Source organism: Aptenodytes patagonicus, chromosome 5, assembly GCF_965638725.1.
Source record: "Aptenodytes patagonicus chromosome 5, bAptPat1.pri.cur, whole genome shotgun sequence".
NCBI lineage: Eukaryota > Metazoa > Chordata > Aves > Sphenisciformes > Spheniscidae > Aptenodytes > Aptenodytes patagonicus.
Genome location: NC_134953.1, coordinates 33,392,661 through 33,413,375, shown reverse-complemented (window position 1 = coordinate 33,413,375; position 20,715 = coordinate 33,392,661). Strand labels below are relative to the sequence as shown.

The following is a 20,715-nucleotide window of genomic DNA, read 5'->3' as shown; positions in this document are numbered from 1 at the left end:
AGAGCTGAGGCCAGGCAGCTGGGGAGCTGCGTCCCGCGCCCGTGGCCTGTACGGTTAATTTTAAACGACCTCGACTCTCGGGAAATTCTGAACTGAAACACCGATACCAGCGAATGCAAGGCTCGGTGCCACACAAGTGCGGGTGAGTCATGCGCCTCGAAGGTACCTGCGCCCAAGTAACCAACCACCACAGCATGTCTTGCCTTATATGATAGCTATAGTTTAATTAAAAAAAAAAGTTTGTTTTAGCCTCACTTTTCCAACAGCAATTAGAAAGTCTTTTTAATTTTTAAAAGCTTAGAAATAGTTGATTTCCTCTTGTGTTCGGATACTGTAGTCTATAATTTAATTTCAAATATTTCAGCTGATTTTTAGACATATAGGTTTCTACAAAAACAGGTTATAATTATTCTTTACAAATAATCTCACATTTTTTCTAAACATGTAGTCTGTTGCATGACTGCAGTATGAAATTCTGAATATAAAATCCACAGCCCATAGAAAATGCAATTCCCCATAAATTGTAAATCCATAGCTAATACAAACAGTATAACGATTCTATGTATAAAGAAGCTGCTATATCACCAATTTCCTCAGCACTAGCACATTTGTAAATTGACCCAAGACTGCATTATTGGGCTACCGATCTGTGAAATTTCTCACTGTTTTGTAATTATTCCTCCTCTTCCCATTATACACAAGTGTCAGAAAACAGGTAGAAGATAAGCCATGAAATTCCTCACAGCAAGAAGAACTCTATAGACGTCTTATAGATTTGTTTCAAAAATGCATAGGAAAAAAAGACAAATCAAAAACGGAGGAAGGTACTGCTGTGGCAACGCCTTTCAGATCCCATTTCCCATCCAGAAGAGACTGGAAGCGATTACCTGACAGCCGACTTAGTTCCCTAAGAAATTAAGTGGGAGATTTCATTTCAGGTGGTTGTAAATACTTGTCTATGTCACAGAATGACAATACTTATACAACCATTTTTTTCATGATTTTGTCAGAAGCAGTAGGATTAACTTCTACATTCACCAGCTCACTTCATGAACTCATTTTTTTCAATTAAAAAAAGATAAAAGCTAATGAAGAGGTCAAACTTTGTGATGCAGGTTTCAAACAGCTCCCAACTGTGTATTTCATCAAGAATCCTCAAAAACCAGGAAGCTGTAATGGAAAGAGATTCTGTATTACGATGAACAAGATGAAGAAGGAGGTTGCTGGAAGATGTGCAGAAGCAACGAAGTCTTGCCGGGTATTCCCACCAAGTGCGGTAACAAATCTAATCACTGAAAGACACTGCCACCACGAGGCTTCATCTGGCTTTGCATCACTTGTATTTCCGTACAAACAGAGTTTAAATCCTCATTTTCCCATTTACAACTCACCAGAAGGCACTTCTACGCATGGCTATAGATTTGCTTCTGGCATTTTAGGGGCGTTTACAGGGAAGACTAGCATATTTTTCAAATGGTTTTATTCCTTTTATTCTCACCTAGGAAGTGGAATTAGCAGAAAGTAAAAATTAAATAAGTATCCGAGTAGCAAGCACCAACACAAAATCGTGTGCTCCACAGCGTCTCTCAGAGGCTCGCCATGCAGACGTTTGCCTCACATTTCATGGGACGGCAAGGCCCAGGCATCCTCTCACAGCCCACCAGCGTTACACACGTTCCTATGTGCCTGAGTACCAAGAAAAAAATCCTGAAGAACTTGCATAATAAGATTTGTTTAAAAAGTTGTTACTTATTTTAAAATGTTTATACTAACTCATTTCTAAAAAAACCAAAACAAACAAAAAAACCCCCACAAAACAGGCAGGCAGAAGGAAACATTTGATTAGAAATTACATGTGGAGGCTGGTGATGACAAAATACTTGTAAGCTTTTCATATGTGCTTCTTAGAAAAGAGTCTGTGGACGTTTCTTTGTTCCAGAAGATCGTTCCCTGGATGAAACCCATAGGAGTTAATTTCAGGAGAGAGTCTACACAGCCAAGTGACAATCCCTTGGCTCCTCCTGTGGCATGACCTTCCCTTGCAGAACAGCCCTGTCCCCATACATCCCTCCAGGTACAGCATCTCTGCCAGACACTGCTTCTGCCACCTTCTCACCTCGCTGCACGCTGCAGGAACCCAGTGCTGTATAATAAACAGTACTTCGTTTAAGTATTGCTTTTAGGAAATCTGAAATAAGCCCAGGCCTTCTGAAGGACTGGGGGGCAGGAGTACCCAGGAAGCCGCAACAGGATGAGTTCTCTGGAGCTGAACACAGGAAGGAGCATCCTGGTCCTGTAACCTCTTACACCACCACCATTAGTGAGGAGGGCTGTCGAGTCCCACAGACCACCACCCCTACCACAGCGGTGCTAACAGAGGGAAATTAAGAGCCGTGAGGCTGTAATCATACCAACACGCAGATGTGTATTCAGTACCAGGGAGATGTCATTTTATTATGATGCTATGGCTTAAGACCAGAAATGAAGTCCTACTTCTCTAGCTTGGCATATTTTTCAAAGATATCTTTATAAAAACAAAGATATCTTTATAAAAACTCAAGTACAAAATAAAATTCCATGGAAAGGAACGGAGAGAAAAAAGGAGAAGGTGGAAACAGGCTCATGTAATTAGCAGAAGAAAATTCAAACCAAGAATACAGTAAAGGATAAGCTTGGCAAGAAAACATACTCCAAAATCTCCCGCTCGGCAGAGGGCCCCACTGATACATAGCTACAAATTTAAGACTGTTATCAACATCCCAGCTGCACCAGAACTCCTTCTCTTAGCCTTCCCAGAACCCTGAAAGCTGCACTTGCCTCAGCTGGGGCCACAGAGAAGGACATGCTTGGTGCGTATTTAAGCGTGCATTCACAGCCACAGCATGGTGGTACAGCAGCCTCCTCCAAAAAAGGTCCAGTGCACAGAGGGGCTGCGGGGCCAGGCGGCCCCAGCAATGCAGTCTGGTGCTTCAGCTCCACCTCCTGGGGAAAATCTGCCTTTCTGCAAAGACTGAAAATTCCTTAAAATTGTTAATGGAGAAATGGGCTGAGAACTAATCAGGCATGTGAATTCCCCCAATATTCAATTCAATTATGTCTCTCTTCCTAAATCATCTTTTTTATTTAACAAAACTCTAAACTGCCACAGCTAATAAGCTCAGAAGAATCAGTGTACACCATTCATTTCTGGGAACAGGCCGATATTTTCTAAGACCCATTAATAACTATGACAGGATTTATGTACAAGATAAATTCAATTCAATTTCCTTTTTCAATTAATGGCCAATTATTCGAACTCAGCTCAACCAAAAATATTACTCAAATATCATTAATCTAACAAAAATTAACTTTACTATTCTCTCAGGAATGAGAGATACAATTTTAAGGTAAAATAACACACTTGAATAAAATGTTGTCCGTCTGTATTTTTAGGACCACTGCTCACCACTGGAGCCCTCCCAGTCATGCTAGCTCATGTTATTATTATTAAGGATAATGACTTGAGCAAAGTCCTCTCCTAGATCCTACTGTAGGCCACCCAGTGCTTTATCTAGCTTAGTTTAAGAGTCATTTTACATCTAAAAAACTACTGGTACAGAGTGCATGGAGTCAAGTAAAAACAATCGGGGGGGGGGGGGGGGAGGGAAAAAAAGCATAACCATTTTCTACACATTATGGCAATGCATGTACTCATTTACCTAGTCTAAGAGAAAATGTCTGTGTTACTGCAGAATTTGAGCATTTCGCCTTTTTTTATAGTGTTTATCCTCACTTTATCTTTATTGTTCCCACCTGACCGGTGTAACCCACCCCCCGCATCGAGCCAGCACTGGGCGCTGTGCAGCCCAAGACCACCATTGCACCTCTGCAGTTGCCTGTTCCTGCCCCGCTCCCAGGATAGCGATGCACTGCGTCGGTGGAGGGAGTCAGGAGCTGGGTTGGATGGGGATGCCCCCGAATGTGAGTGCACAGGGTGAGTGCACAGGGCGGGGGCGGACAGAGACAGGCAGCCTGAGGAACATGCAGTTCCCCTACACAACACCAAGGATTTGTGCCCCATAAAAGCCCCCGAGTGTTTTCTAGAGACCTGCTCATCAGGAGACCCATGCTTGCTCCCGACAGACCAACACCTTTGTTATCTTCAGCAAGGCAAGCATCTCAGCCTCCATAACCCAACCACAGATTTGGCAAGGGGTGGGGGAATAAAGCCTATCAGAAAAATGGACTATTATCTGCTGTATTCTCCATTAATAAATCTATCTTTGTCCATTTCCTGGGTGGTTATTTAAGGGAAGTTTCATTTCAGTAATTCTCTCACAATACTTGAACTTTGGAAGAAGGCAGCCATGTGAGCGCAGCATCCTCTCTCCTTTCAATTTATTTGTATTAGCAGTGCAAAATAATCTTTGTGGTTTATGGCATTGGTGGTGTTTAAACACATCTTCCTAATGTCAGAAACACTAGTTTTGAAAAGTATCTTTTTGTTTTTTAATTTGAAAAATATCTGCTATGTAATGAACTAATTACAATGCAATACATCCTTACTAGGAGGAGCAAGTTGAAACTTCAGCACATCAGATGTATAGCCCAACAGCATTTCTTTCATTGCAAAGTTATTTATCGGGCTGAGCAAGCAGACAGGCAATTGAGGATTCTGTTTGTTTTTTAAAAATAAATCTATATTGAGAAGTAAAGCAACTACCCTACTGTGCAGATGCTTCCGCAAATCAGCTAAGAGCTGTAACGACCACACAACTCGTAACATGCTCCCTAAAAACTTGAGGCATGAGCTGGTGACAAGCTTGCTCTCAGAGGTCTGGTTTGCCAGGAGTCCTCAGGATTTGACTTACTGCAATAAAGATTCTCTCTCAACCTACTGAAACCACACGTTCAACACAGCAAGTATGTTTTAAGCTATGCAGGGGTTTCTTCTGCCTTCTTTTAACAATGAAAAAAAAAAAGCATTTGCTAAGCAATATAAAACCTTAATTGAATATCCCAGAAATCAATAAACACAGGGCACCAAACAAAACTAGCTTTGATCTAATTACAATAAAAAAAAATAACTGATTATACTGACGTTTTCATATAAAAATAATTATGGATTTGATGAAAACATCAATTTATTTCTTGCTGCTATTCAGCTTCAGTGTGAATGCTCTCATTCCAGAATAAAAGTACTTTATTCACAATTAACTTAGGCTACTTGAGAAGTATCAACAGGTAAAAGTTCATCAAATCCAACTATTTTTGAGTAACTCTTCACATAGAAAAGCATTAAGATTTATAATTTACCCCTTACATGAAATATACCAAGTACAGTAAAATTAACAGAGAATGTAAATGCTAGGACATTGGGAAAAATTGATACAATCGCAACGACCTGCTTTATTAAGAGTGAAGTCCATTGGGTATACTCACAAATAAATAAAACAATTGTACTGAATTTTTCAGCTTCTCAGACTTTTACCTATTTCAGTCTTCTTATATGTGTCTTCTCTCTTCACTAATTATACATTCTCTAACAGAAACTAAGATTCACCTTCTAGATTACATTTTATATGACCAAAAAAAAGTATCATGGTTTTAAACAGAGATTTACAGGAGGCTGAATTTTGAAAAGCACTGTCAAGCTATTTGAGTATCTGAAAATTTCTGGCTAGCACACGAGTCAGTTTGTCCACACTAGTTTGCTATCAGTATTTCCAGTCATAACTGGAACAGCATCAGAGCTGCCTGTTTAGTTAATCTGAAACTTCTGGGAAGCCATCGTTACGCTTGCAAAGGTTGTCACCCATAAACCTCATTCATAACTGTTGAGGGCTCTTAACTCTGACACTGTCATCTTCCCAGAGCTGATAAGCATTAGCTCTAATGTAGCAGCTTTCTGCCAAGAGATTAATCTTCAGATCACTTTTAAATTTTATAAAACTGTGCATCTCTCAGGTGTGATATGACTTGCTTCATCCATATGCATGTGCGCGCTGCCCCGCACTCCCCGTGAAACCTCTGCTGCAAATGCTCACAACGCTTACCTTAATGAAAGCCTTAGGTCAAGAGTCCCTGCCAAAATCTGACTCTCCCTCTCAACCCTTCCCTTAGAGACTGCAAGGTGACCACCCCACTGGGACCAGAGACCTGCCACGAGCTGTCAGAGGGCCAGTGGCATCTAACACGTTCCCCCAGGCTGTAAACTCGCTGCTCATCCTATGGGCTGGGTTTGTATTTTGTGTGTGTCGTTTAGTAAGTTTTGAGTGGAACAAATTCTCACACAGCTTCATCCTATCACCTATGGCAAAACAAAACCAACCAACCGAACCACAGTTTTCTCCCTAGTCACGACACCTCCCCCTCTCTCCCCACAAATCCCAAACCTAAAACCAGTCTGTTTTATACCAGATTTGGTATACACAACCATAAATGACAAATGCGTAGTATCAAACTTTATTTTTGTCTGGGATGATGCGAAATGAACCGTTTTGATCCTTAATACATAGCGAATTATTAGAGCTTTTAAAACCAAATCACTCCACGACAGACACCTCGTTATCACATTCTTCTTTTATTTCACAACACGCATGTAAAACACGCATCCTAGGTTGCCTTGAACTGGAAGAGAGAGGCTGCATGCTGAAGGGACAGGCTTCTGAAAACACTTTCTCAGATCTCACTGTCAGTCCTAATGCAGCCAAGCTGAGTAACTATGGGCAGCAAAATCTGATTTAGCGTTGCAGGAGCCAAGCCAAGGAGAGCCTTACAGAAGAAGTGATGCCAAAACTGCTAGAAAAGGGGATATGAAAGCAGCAGGGGTAAAGGTTAGCCAAACTGCAACTACTTGAGCTTCTCCATCTCTAAAGAAAATAGCATTATACAACAATATATGTGATAAATGTTTATATTTCAAAGACAGAGAGGTAATAATATAATAATTACAAGGCTACCATCTGCTGCCAATTCCGTGCCTTAGAAGGGATGGAAAAAAGCCCATAGAAGTTAAAGAACTTTGCAATCAAACAGAACTAATGAGGAAACAGGGAGATGCATAACATCGTGCGAGCCAAACCACACTGGAGATAAGACTAAAACTTTACCCTAAATGGACACACCACAGTGGTGAAACCCCTGTTCAGACAGTTATCCAATGCATAAGTTATATGCACAGCAAGACTGAACAGAGGAGCTGAAGAACTGCCAGTTCAAATCACATGTGTAAAAAAATCATCTATATGAATCTTTGATTCACGACAGTAGTCTCAGGAACTATGTATGAGGACTGTCAGCATTAAGTGCCAAAAAGTAGACTATAAGAAGTCAGGAAGTTTAAGAAGCTCAATATGAAGGTGTATCCTCTCTCCTTTCTAGGTTTTCTAGCTTTGGTTCCAAGCCACTACTACTAAAAGTCTAACAAGGAAAGTATAAAATATTCCTCAAGCACACAGCATTTTCTCCCGATGATAGTAATATAAAGCGTAATTAAATAATCGCTCGTCTTCTGTTTTTTTCCCTTTTCCACACTGAACTGATTCAGCTCTAAAAGGTTCTTAAAGGTTGGAAAGAATGACAGACAGAAAAAAGCCAGAAACATCATTCTGTGAGTCACCTCCATCTTTTCATTATGCTTTTAAAAATTCTGACGCAAGAACTGGATGCCAGAACACCCATACTGCCTTCACTATGTCTGTATACAGAGACAAAGTCACCATCTTTCTTACACTCCTTCTCCACTAGCTACACTTTCAAAGATCGCTTTCCTTCTTGAGCTACAGCACTGCAACGGGAGCTCGTTTCTGGTCTGTCCAACAGAACCTCTAAATCCTTTCCAGAACTGCTCCTTCCCAGACAGGGAGTCCCCTCTCTGCTGGAGACACCTTACCAACTCACACTGGTACTACGCTCATCATTATTTCCCAGTAACTTTGTTATTTTTTGATTCTATCGGCAGTGCTTTTACACTCACTTCCAGGTTACTAATGCAGACGAGCCTACACCTGAAAAGATCTGAGGGCTTCTATGGAAAATGCCCTCCCTCCTATGATTGTCTCCATTTGAGACTGGTGGAACCATTTCCTAGCCACTCAACACCGCTTTACTGGTACAGGTAGCGTTATTTACAAACAGCCTGTCACGTGGGACTACGTTAAACACCTTTACAAACCTGTTTTATATCTTTACAGTTACTAGCTCAACAGAGAATAATTTAATCAAATAATAAACACACGTTTGGTTAGACTATTTTCCATGGAAAATAATATTCGTACAAGCAGTCTTTTTATTTTCCCCCTGTATTGACTGAATATGTTGACAGAATTTCTTTTTCCAGGAAGGCCTAGCTTTCGTAAATACAGGATGAGAGGAAAGAGATATGCAAAGTAATATTTATGACAGGAAAGGGAGAATCACAAAGGTGGCTGGGGAATACTGCAAGAAAACATAGTGCCTAGAAAATAATGCTAGTATGTGAAACAAGAAACCACATTATTTCTTGAATTAGGAACTTTGCAAAATACAGAGTTCTTAACAGAGACGCAAACAGCACATGCTCTACGTCTAGGATTGCTGTCAACCTCCTTAAGAGCCTTTTTATCCACCATAGTAGCATCAAAAATAAATGTACCTCATGTTAAATAAAATAATTTCCATACTATAAAGTATTGTGACAATCTTTTAAAAAAAGCTACAGATATTTTGTTATAGGTTGCATTAGTCTTCTATACTGCGTTTTCCAAATTAAGATCACAGATGACTATCCCTTTTTCCCATAATCACAGAAAAGTGTAGGTCAAAAGAGACCTCTGGAGATTATCTGGTCTGACCCTCTGCTGAAAGCAGATCAGGTTATGCAGAGCCCCTGATAGCTCTTCTCACCGTATCAGGAGGTCCACCACAGCCCTGTGGCGGGACCCCTGCGGGGTCTTCATTAGTGAGCAGGTTCATCCGGATGGAGCTCTGAGCTATAAGAGACTCTAAAAGATGCAGTTCTGTCCTACTGCCCTTCATCTGCTGGGGCTTCCTGAATGTCTTCAGCATGCAATTTTAACACTGCTGATGCGAGATTTGTCCCACTAAGGCTCAGTAAAGCTGATAATCTTGTTTTTCTCCTCTTTGATGAGAAAGAGAAGAAAATCCTGATTACCTCTCCTCCAGTTCCACGTTACCTGGGCTCCTAGCTAGAGTCATTAAAAAATTAATAAATAAAAGCCTTTCCAGGTTCTTATTCCCCTAGGTTATATGCTAACAAGCTGTGATTTGTGTGCGCGCTGGGGGTTTGGTTTTTCCTTGTTTGAACTGCATGTCCCAGCTGCTGCCTTCGGCTGCCAGGCAGCACCAGCTCACACACAGGGAGCAGAGCCCCAGCAGGCACCGGGAAGCCTGGCAAAAGGGCTCCTCGGGGCAGCCGACTGCCACCAAGCAGTACCCAGGGGGAAAAGGAAGCTGCTGTCCTGGAGAGAAGGGAAACATCACTGATTCATCTCTAATGGGCTGTTCTTTCTGGTACAATCTAGCAGTAATCACCTAAATAAACAGCAGACCTGTTCGCACATTGTACAGTCGTGGCAATAACCATATGATCACTTCTGCTCCGCATAAAAGGCGACTGCACACATGCTTTTACATTTACCTAAACATCACTTGCATACTAGTGGAAACTTGTGCTCTGGCTCTTCTCACGATCCCACAGGTGAGCGAGCCTGTGAATCAGCTCTAGAGATTCGTAACACAAGTCTTGAACGCTTGCCAAGCCCTGTCGCCAGCTAATCACGCTGCAGAGCTGGCACCACCTCAGACTGTCAGACAGTAACACGTTTTCGTGAACGGAAGGTAATTCTGATCCACCAAGAAGGTTAATTGTTAGAGGGGAAAAAAACCTTAGACAATAATTTTTAACAAAAGACTTTCCGTGCATTCTGGCATTCTACTCATTTTTAAATGGATGCACTTCTGCAATATCAGCATTTACATGTCCTACAAAGTAAACGCTCTTAGTAAAGATGTAATTCTCATCATGACGGAAACAGCTCACACCGCCACACCAATCAAAAAACCCCAAAGAGTTTAACAGAAGAAATTCACCATTTGTTGAACTAAACTTGTGAAAGAAAGAAATTTACCGTGAAATGTTCCTGTGATTTATAGTTCTCATCCAGGTAAACTCGAGCTCTGTTGTAGTCTTTCATCGCATCACTTGATAACAATTCTCTAAAAGAGAAAAAAGAGATTGAAAATATAAAGGGAGATGCAAAGATACTATATTGCTTTAGCATCGTTCTCTGTACTGTAATGTCCCCAGTATCACCCAAAGGAACTACAGGCCTTCATCTCATTTTGGTGTGAACTTCAGGGATGAAAGTTTCCTGTGGTATAGCCACCTGCCTGCAAGCTTTGGCGTTGACCACATCAGCTACGCTTTCAACATGAGTCATGCAATTCTTAAGTACCATTTGGACACAGCTGTGAAGGACTCAAGATTCTGAAGACCACAAAATTCCATAAAATTGGGCGATTCGTGCTAAAGGCTCCATGGTCTCAACTTTAGAGCTTAACTTTCCTGAACCCCGTTAATGTGCTGGCAGGCGTAGTCAGTTCATTGCAGGGTGACAACAGGTTTTTGCTTCGATGGAGACCGGGGTCTCTAAAAGCAGCAGTTTGAGGAGTCTGTCATTTGCGAGTTGTAAACGGTGCTGCTTGAGGTGCTCCTGCAGGCAGCTTTAAGAAACTGGGTGCGTCTGAAGGTGGTAAAGGAGAATGAAGGTCACAATCCTTTGGTGTTTGGATGAATTTTGGTACAGCAAAACGAGGCCCCAGCACAGCTATCTTCTGAAAGCCAGACACACTTCCGCCATGCCCTGTGACCCAGCGGGCCATCTGCTCCGCGCTGGCCACAGTTCCTCACGCTGTGACCGAGCTCCACCTTCCCCACACACTGGTGGGGACCGAGCAGGGCGACAGGACGACCCTGCTGCACAAGCCAGGGGCAGGCCCGGCGCACCCGACCCGCGCAACGATGCCCGTGTCAACGCTCGCTGTTCTAGAGAAGCCGCTCGCTGCAGAGCGCGTCCTTCGCTGTGCACGCATGACACCGGCCGGACACCCGGAGGAGAGGAGCGGCGCTGCCGCCGCACAGCCCGCGCTCACCGGCGCCGGCAGGCACTGCGCCTCCCGCCGCCAGCAGAGGGCGCTGCCGGACCGCCGCTGGGCGGGGCGGGGCGCTCCGGGGGCGGGGCGGCACCGCCCTCCGCCGCCCCGGGCCCGGGCCCGGGGCGCAGCAGCGGCCCGAGCTCTTCCCCGGCAGACGGCGGACGGACGGGCGCCGGTTCGTTAGATCGCACGCGCCCACGGTGAAAGCGTCTTGTGCCGGTGGGAGCCGCACCTCGCCAGGTACCGCAGAGAGGGAGGAGAAGCGGCAGGAAGGGCCGGTGGAGCCGTTCCCGTTGCCCGGGTATCCGGGAAGCTCCATCCCTGCGGACGGATGCCCCAGCCCTGCCGCCTTCGGGAACGGGAATTCGGCGGCTCAGTTTTCTGATCCGTATTTTAAAAAAGCTGCTTATCCACAAAGTGTTTTTATAGACATTATTTCATGTACAGAGACGCTTCTAATGGCGATGCAGCATCAGCAGTTGCTGAGAACTGACAGTGCATTCCTGCCTTGAGGTTCTTCCCCACCTCATAGTCTACACCTATAAAGAGAAATACTTTATTTCTTACTTCTTCAAACTCTGCTCATTAGATGTGCTGACGGTTCTGGCAGGATTCCTGCTGACTAAACGGTCGAGTTAAAACTCTTAACTTTTCACCCTGACTTACACTGTAAGTTTTTGTAAATCAGTTGTGCTTCGCTTATACTTCAACCGTACCACCTTCTGTCCAACTCCCAGCAGTTTCTCGGTTTCACCAGCTATTAAAAACATCACCACTATCAGAAGGCACTGGGATGTATCTACCACAACTACTGCCCAGAAGCATAGCCATACGCCGTCCAAGTTCAGAGCCTGAAGGTGCTTTCCAAATACGAAATTGTTTGATTACCAGGCATAATAAGCTTCATCTCAGAGATGATACAAAAGGGAGACACATATTCCATATCTTGCAGGATTACCTTGCCAGGACATGGCCAGAGGAGACTTTTATTACTTTTCCCGATTTCTTAAATAATACAAAGCATAAACATTTGCCTATCACTTCCTTCTGCAAGGTCACGTGACATGCTGAAGTCGAAAAATATTTCAAAGCTTATGTACTTTACACATCTAATGACTTCTGCTTAGAATTATATACCACATTATAACTTCCCAGTTACTTACTTAACAAACTTGTCCACATGAGACATGGAAGCTTCATAGTTTTTTCCTCCAAATTCTTGACAGTGTAAAGCCATGAAGTGGGGCTTGTGTGCATGTACAACCTGAAACAGATACACAAATATTAACAAAGTTGTATGACACAAATCCAGATGTGTTATTTCCGAAAGGAGGACTATCAGCTGTTATCTGAGAAGTAGCTGGCAGAACAGTAATAAGCAATGAGGAGAGCATCATTTGTTATGCACGTGAAAGACTCATAATACACAATAATTATCTCAAATATTTTTAGCTAATATTTTCTTTTTTAACCTATGAATTAGTTCCTAGGCATTTAAAGCCTCTTTTAAAGCCTCATTTAACCTCTTCCAACTCACCTCAAAGAGGACCTAACACCATTAAGATGATCAAAACATCTCCTTGTCTCGGAGGTGGAAGAGTTCAAACACCTGAATTAAAGTGATTTTTTCCCACTTTTACAAAATATCTCAAATTAGCTCATGACAGAATGCTGATTAGCTGTCACATTTCATATTTTTATTTATGGAGTATCTTATTTACAAAAGTATTTAAGTAACACACACACACTATGGCGCATATATATATACACACACACACACGTATCTAATACAAGAGGCACGTAAATCCATCACGCTATTTCAAGTGTTAGTCTTGTATAATGCAAATATCTTAAATACTAAATAGTCAGCACTAGGATGCAATTATCATACTAAAAAACCTAGAATGTATGCTTTTTTGGTCATGCACAAAATCAAATATACAGCATTTATAAAATTTGCTGCTGCATTAAACACACATTCAATCTTATTTTGTCCTAATAAGTTTTCTCTGCCTTAACTATATTCAGCATTGCAAACAACACATCTACAAATGTCTCCGTGTTGATATTGAGTCTCTACAACTTTTATTTCATGTCTTATTACCTTGTGAATTAATGGACACAAGCTACAGAACTATTTCAATTTTTTAAAAGGGTAACAGTCTGAAATAATCAAGTACATGCTGGTGCAAGCATACAGGGTAAATAACACATTAAAGATCTGAAATATGATTCACTGTTATTTTTGACTCGGTGGCACTCAGCGGTCCCAGCCAGCACAAAGGCCACGTTGTCCGTGCAGCCATTCAGAGGAAGAACGGCCTGGTTTCCACAAGCTGCTTCGACCAGAATAATAAATTAACTCCTCTCTCCGCAGGCTTTGGCACTGGCAGGTTTGGGGCTCTCTACCACGCAGGGGCCACAGCATTCTCTCCCATTCTTGTACTGGGGATGGGTGGCAGACATGTGCAGGAGATAGAAGTCTTTACAATAATCATGCCTAACTTCAACACACCGCAATGAAGAATAACTGAAAAAAAATAAAAGGGATAGCTCTCCTTTTGTACTCATTTTTTTGCTGCTGAAGCTGTACCTGAAACTCTGAAAAGGGATAGACACAATAAGCCTTTGCAGTCATGCTTTTAATTATGTAAATCAATAGTGACTAACTTTGTAGTAAAAAGGTCTCTAAAAAAAAATGTTTCTTTCAAACCACAGTAGAGAGAAATTGTCATCTGATCTGATGACAGGGTACAAAATTCCTCATTCCTAACCACGCAAATAATCTCATTAGAAAATCAAGCTCAAAGGCAATGAATTAAAGATTAGCAAAATTTGAAATGCAGCAGCTTTCCATTGAGCAAAAGGCAAACAGTAATGCATCCCTGCTTTTAACTGCCACCTTTTCATGACAACAACATAGCTGGTCAGCTCTCAGGGAAGCACAGTGGAAGGGACTGGCAGCAGGTCTGTCCCGACCCATGAGTACTGGCAGGCGACACTGCCTATCTCTGCTCGAAGGACTCATCAGAGCCCGTGCCCCACGTGCCCATCAGGCACGAGAGGGCGAGTCGACAGCGAGGTCTTACCACCGGCTGGCGGTGCATCACTTCTCAGGGATGCCCCTTGGACACCGCTCTCCCGTCAGAGCCTGCAGCAGGCCTACGGGGCCGCGAGGCAGTCACCATTCATCGCAGTGCGCCTGGCAGGAGGGAGCCCAGGTCCAGTGGCCGGGGAGGGGCGGTCAAACAGCCAGTGAGCCCAGCGCCATCTGGGGCATGGGGAAGCCTGGCAGCAGTTCATGAATGCCAAAGCCGATGCGAATACAGCATACTACTATTTACAGATCACGCAGTAAATTTAGTAAATTAACCTAGCTTAGATTAGAAATGCTGTAGACTCGCAAAAAGGAGCTAACAGCCGCTGGTTTCCAAGTGATTTCAGACAAGTCACTTCCTCTTCTGTACCTCAGCTTCCCCATCATCGAAACAAATCTTGACACCGACCTGCTCGGTGAAGCATTTTGAGGTAAGCTACTGGCAAGTGTTACTATATAAAGGAAAAAAGTAAATACACCCTCCCACATACATGCTTGTGGATCTTTGTGCACTTCAGTTAGCTCATTAATGCCGATTTCTGCCTAACTATGATATGTAGCAATCTTGCATTAAAAACAGGCCATCATCAGTAAGGACCAAGGATGAGCTACAGCAGGACTCAATGGAAAGTGCAACTGAAAAAAAAAGCCGACTACAGAAAAGATGGCTAAAAAAATGCCTGGAACCCAAGAAACTGTACCCAGCTGGGACATGCAAATACTTTTCCTTTGCTATAACTATAAAAGCTTACATTAATACTAGCTGATTTTATAGATTTACAAACAATTAAGAGAAAGCTTTGCTGAGAAAGTTTTTCTTAAGTATTTGTCCAACACCAAACATGGCACCAAAGAGGACACGTATCTAAAGTGGTTTTGAACATATAAAAAGTGGGTTTTGGCTACAACTACTAACATTCAGGAGAGAGGTTTCAACTTCCAAAAAGTCTAAATGTCTAATTTTCAGTGAGAACTGTTAAACAGAAACTTAAAAGCCACACTAAGCTGTGGAAACCAAAGCCCAAGACTAACTTCTCTATGTTTAAAGGCATTCAACTCGTAATGAACCGCGGGCAGTGGGACAGGTACCTGAGTGCTCCGACCGACAGGGGCACGCAGCACAGGCTGCGGTGCATGCCGTCCTGCCCATGGTGCAGGGGAGGCTCTGCCCACGTGGTCACAGCACAGGGGCAACACAGCAGAACAGAAACAAATGTCCCCATATAGATGCCCCTTTCTTCCTAAGGATAACGTGTTGTTGAACCAGCTTGCTTCATCCACAGGCATGGAAGCGAGCTGCGCTTCACAGCAGTGTTGTGAGCCTCAAGCTGTGCAAGCTGGGACCACAGTGGTCTTGCGTCAGCCCACACCACTCCCGAGTACTTGCTGTCTGCGGAGACCGACATCTCCACTACGCTAATCTTCTTGCAGTGTGATGTGCCTAATTTATGATCACTGTAAGAAACACACTGTCCTGCAGAACACCAACCATTTATGTGTGTGGAATAGAAGGCGCGACATTCAAAAGCGCGACGGCGGTGCTGCCTTAAGGGACCACCTGCAGCCTGCAATCACAGAGTCCATTAGCAATGAACTAATAATCAAGCATCTTTATGAAGTTTAACTGGTTGGTTCATTTTCTTCACTATCTTGGAGATAAATATTAACCAAACACAGCCTGTGAAGTCGAACTTCGTAACAGAGCTCATTTGTGGTCCCTAAACAACAGGCAGTCCCAACTCTCCATGTGCTTTATTGCTCCAAATCAGTTTTGGCTTCCAAGTCCTGATCTTATCTACTCAGATAGCTCTATGAAATTACCATAATTAGAAAACAGTTGTAACTATTTAATCTTGTAAAGCAAACATATCCAACTCGTACTGTTTCAAAGCAACACATCCAGTAACCGCTTCTTGCGAACACAGCAAAAATGTGCTGGCACATCACGTTATTAATTTTAACTGCTACAACAGTTTGCTTCATTAAGATCTCTTCTTACAGAGCTAATAAAACTAATAAACTGGTAAGGCAAAAGTAAAATAAATGGTTTCAAATAGGATCTAGGTATAAGCTATCTCACATTTATGAACGACGAGTAACAGGGAGCCTTGAACGTGGAATCCTGCCTTGAGAAAACTGGAGAACAACTACTGTGCTACAGCAGCTGCAACAGAAAACATTTCCAGACTCTGAACTGAGATGCAGGACACAGGTTTTTTTTGTTCACATTCAAATCTTTGACAGCTTGAAATCACAGCAGGTATTTAAAAAGTTATATGCCATTTTTTAATGAGGAAACAGCACTGGCTTAATAGCAATGAGAAGCCTTCATGGCATTCCTTGCAGGTTAAACCACAAAAACATACCTGAATATTAGTTACATCCTCTCATATAATAAATACCCTCCAACTAAGAGCAAATTGGCTCTGCTTCATTACCTTTTACTAGTTTTCTACTGTTATGAAAGAACAAACAGTACATAATAATGAGTAATGAATACCTCAGAGTTGAAAACTCACAGTTGCCAGAGGTTAAAGACCATATACAAGATCACATAAACACTGAATTTGCATCTACAGTAGCACAATGTTTGTACAAAGTTGGGCATTATGCTCAATTTCTGGATACACAAAAATAGGTAAAGGAAGCCACGATTAGAAGTTGTTTTTTGCGATATGGGTAATTGAACAAGCTGCTCCAACATAGTTAAGTACAAATATAAAACTGGTGAAAAAATATAAAGTTAATCTCTTTCCATTCCTATAGGTCCTTGTCTATTTGGACAGGGGACAGGTAAGGGGACAGGGTGGAGGAGAGTACCCCTGCAGTCGCAGTGCCCTGAGCCCAGCGTGCCACAGGGCAGAGCAGGTACAGGTCTGCTGGAGCTGCGACAGGAGCTGGGAGAGGACACAGCCCCGTGCCACACAGCCGGCCAGCTCTGCAAACGGCAAGACGAGTCTCTCAGAGAGGGTAACGCATGCACAAGAGTGAGGGCATCATTTTTAGACTTTGATCCAAGCTAGGCAGAAGAGGAACTTGAGCCTTGATCTCCCATATCCAGGATCACTTTAAAAAAAAAAAAGTCAAAATATCAAAATGGGAGCTTTAGTTTCCTTGTGAAATATGTACAAATCAATTTAGCATTTGTGGTCCTAAAGCATTCAAAGTATTTGCAATTTCTGTAAGTCTGAAGAAGAAAAAAAAAACAAAACCCGAAAAAGTAATAAAATTTTTACAAGTGCACAGCCAAGCAGCAGTAGTGCAGAGAAGCTGCACTACTTGTATTTCTGTATTTCTATATTTGATATTAACTGACAAATCCCACTTCTAGCTCTTATTAAGTGATTCAAGAGACTCCGATGATAGTCATAGTGGGGTTTTTGTGGTTAAGGCATTCTGAAATTCCCTGTCACTGAGACAGGGTCTTCTTCTATTGACATGAAACAGACATTACACATTAGCTGTGACAGAGGAACATTGTCGAAACCTGAAAGTGTTATTCTACAGTTAAGAAACGCTGAAAATAAGGTTGCCTATAGCACTTGAATTCAGTCCCACCATCCAGAAAAATTTAGTTATGTTATCTATAGTCTGTCTACATGAACAACCTGATAGACTGGATCTAAGTTGTTCAAAGAAGTTGTAGTAAGAGGTTTGGCAGAGAACCCTTTGTCTCGCTTTTTGAGAAGCTGAGAGCAGTGAAGCGCACGAGGCAGAGGACCACAGGGAGAGAGCAAGAGAAGGGGAAGGGGATTTACCGCTGCTGTGCCAGTGCGGGTCTGCCCTCACCCCCACGGCAGGACAGTGCTTGGCAGGTTGCATTGGGTGCTTTCCAAGGGAACCATTACTCTAACGGTCTTCATGTTGTAAGCAAAGCAACCCCTGGCATCTGATCTACAGAGGGGAAAAGAGCTCCCCCCTGCGCCTGCAAGTCAGAGCTCTGCTTTGGGGGCATAAAAGTCATTATTTAAAGAAAAGCTTGTGTGAAGGGGTTACCACCGTACGACCTCAACGCACATTTGAGTATCCACAGCTGAACATCACATCTGGTACATTACCATACCACGGTGTGACCACAGCCGAGAAAATCATTGTCTAGCAATTGCTACTCAAATTTTAATGTAATTTAATGGTATGCAGTAAACTAAGGATAGGAAGAGACTGACTTGCAATTACTTGTCAGGTATGCACAGCAGAGGTAACTCCATGACTGGCATTTTGAGCTCTTTACTGTTAATGATACTGCAGGGTCACTCTAAGTAATTCCTTCAGGGCTTTTTCTTAAACCCTTACAAAGTAATGTAGGATCACTATCATCAGTTGGGTAAGCACCTTTACACCCTCCCCTATTACCCTGTCACTTGAGTTACTGGAGAAAGGACACCTGCAGACAGCTCTTCGCCCTGCAGCTCAGGGTGGGGATGACACCCCCGAGGTGCTCCCAGACCTTTACCCATGGCAGGGCTCCACCATAGCCACAGGTCAGGGCTCCCCCCAGCTCTGAGATACCCATGCTCCAGCTGCCCGGCATCCTCGCCCCTGTTTATAGTCCCCATCACTGTTTAGGGTTTGCATCCCATTCCAGTGCCCCTCCTTCCCCGGCCTGGCTGGCATCTCCCAGGGGGAGCTCCTTGGTTTGCCTGTCGCCAGTGCTCCTGCGCCTGCCTCTCCACTTCATCTGCCTTCGAAGGACGGGCAAAAAACACAGCCCTTCAAATGTGCCAAAACCAGAACCGCTGACTCCCTGCTCCGAAATCTGCAGGTAGTACAGTTTTGTAAAGAAACTGTTACTACCAGCATGTACGTACATTTATTTTTTCAAATCAGAAATGGGTATTTTTCTAAGTCTCATTTACAGAATGAGGAAACATTTTCTCCTGGAGGTTTCCTCCAAAAGTTAGATGAGGCACATACATGGAAATTTTCACCTTAAGCAGGTAGATTTTTTTTTTCTTTTTTAAACGAAGTGTATGTGACAGAAAACAGTAAGAAGGGTTGAGTAAGGGAAAAACATGTTTCCAAATACAGGTTATGTTTATGCATTAATGCACACTATAGAAAAAGGAACCAACACATAAACTAGTAAGGCAGAGGGATTTACTTGGAGTTTACGCTGCGAAGTGTGAAAGCTCTCAATAATCTTCCCTGAACAGCTACTCGTCGTGCCTCTGTTCCCCAAGGACGCGGCACCCACAGCATCTCCACAGCTGCAGCACAGGCTGCAGCACAGGCAGCAGGGAGGCAGGGAGCAGGCTCCAGGGAGCACACCGCTCTTCACCACCTCCCCGCTTCAGCGGGCGAGCCGCTCGCCCACCACCCCAAGAGAAGGGTTCTCCTCCGTGGGGATGGGTGGGGACCTATCATTCTCATTGCCGTCTGAGGGAGACGGCATGCCAAGTCACAGCTTGTTGCTGTAAGGAGCAGATGGAGGCGGCAAATGCCAGAGACCCGTTTTCTGCTCGCGGCAGGCGCAGGATGCCGCAAGTTTCCATGATGTCAGGGCTGGGCTGGCTGCCGGCCGCCTGGCACCCAGTGCAGGCACGTCCCCCCGGGCAGCCCAGCCGTGCTTGAGCCTTCCCGCCGGAGTGGGGGTTGCTCACCCAAACCATCTGCAGTGAGGCTTCAGCTTCGAGAAGTGTGCTACAGCACGTGCATGCGTACGTTGTACAGCGCAGGCAGGCATTTCTGTCCTGTTTTCAGGCTATGGATTCAAACAAACAAAAAACCCCAAACAAGCCTATCTGAGGAAAAAGCACCCATCTGAAAAAGGCCCAAGACCTAAACTCGCAAGGGTTGCTGGGGTCTGTAACACAACGTTTTGATTAATCACCATTTCTAGTTAAACAAACAGGATTAAGTCCACTAAAATAATTAAAGAACAAACTTTCTGAGTGGCTGGGGTTTTTTGTAGGTTGGTTGTTTTTTTTTCTTCTCTTCTTTCTTTGAAAAGGGTAATACACAAAGTTTCCACGCTGCAATACCAAGATGACCTTCAGCTTTTAGGTAAACTTTTAACTTCTGTATTACTACAAATAAAGGCTCTAAATACTCTCAAACACATTAAGCAACATGGACAACTACATTTGGAAAAAAAAACAACCCTCTGCCTCTACACTTTCATCTAAAATGGCCATTTGCCATGAATGCTACAAAAAAGATCGTTACTAAAATTAGCGAAGATTTCCAATAGCTCCAGCTCCTAAACTCCTCCCACCCCAAACTGTGGTAAAATAGATGAGGAAGGAGGGGGTGAAAAGAACACCCCCACACCCCCCCCATAAATAAATCAATCAACAGAAGTCCTTTGTGTGTGCCCCTAGGGCCCTCCCTTGCAAACAGCTTCTTGGATGCTCTTGAAGCTTCTCGTTCCCCTATATTTTTTTCCTGCGAACTGACATTAAGCTCACACCTGTGAGCCTGGGTGCTGGGCACATTACACAAGTGGGACAATAATCCGATTTGCATATTCTGTGAATACTCTA

The 20,715-nt window shown here is 43.4% G+C and overlaps 1 protein-coding gene across 3 annotated transcripts in view; it reads right to left on the bottom strand.

The window, feature by feature from the left end:
- The window catches only part of INPP5A (inositol polyphosphate-5-phosphatase A), a 260,525-nt gene that overhangs the window by 170,723 nt on the left and 69,087 nt on the right, over positions 1–20,715 (bottom strand). For all 3 annotated transcript variants that reach the window (XM_076339286.1, XM_076339284.1, XM_076339285.1), the window contains exons 3-4: positions 12,300–12,400; positions 10,110–10,197 (exon numbers count right to left, since the gene is read on the bottom strand). In XM_076339286.1, coding sequence (XP_076195401.1) covers positions 10,110–10,197; positions 12,300–12,400 — 189 coding nt within the window. The remainder of the gene's footprint in view (positions 1–10,109; positions 10,198–12,299; positions 12,401–20,715) is intronic.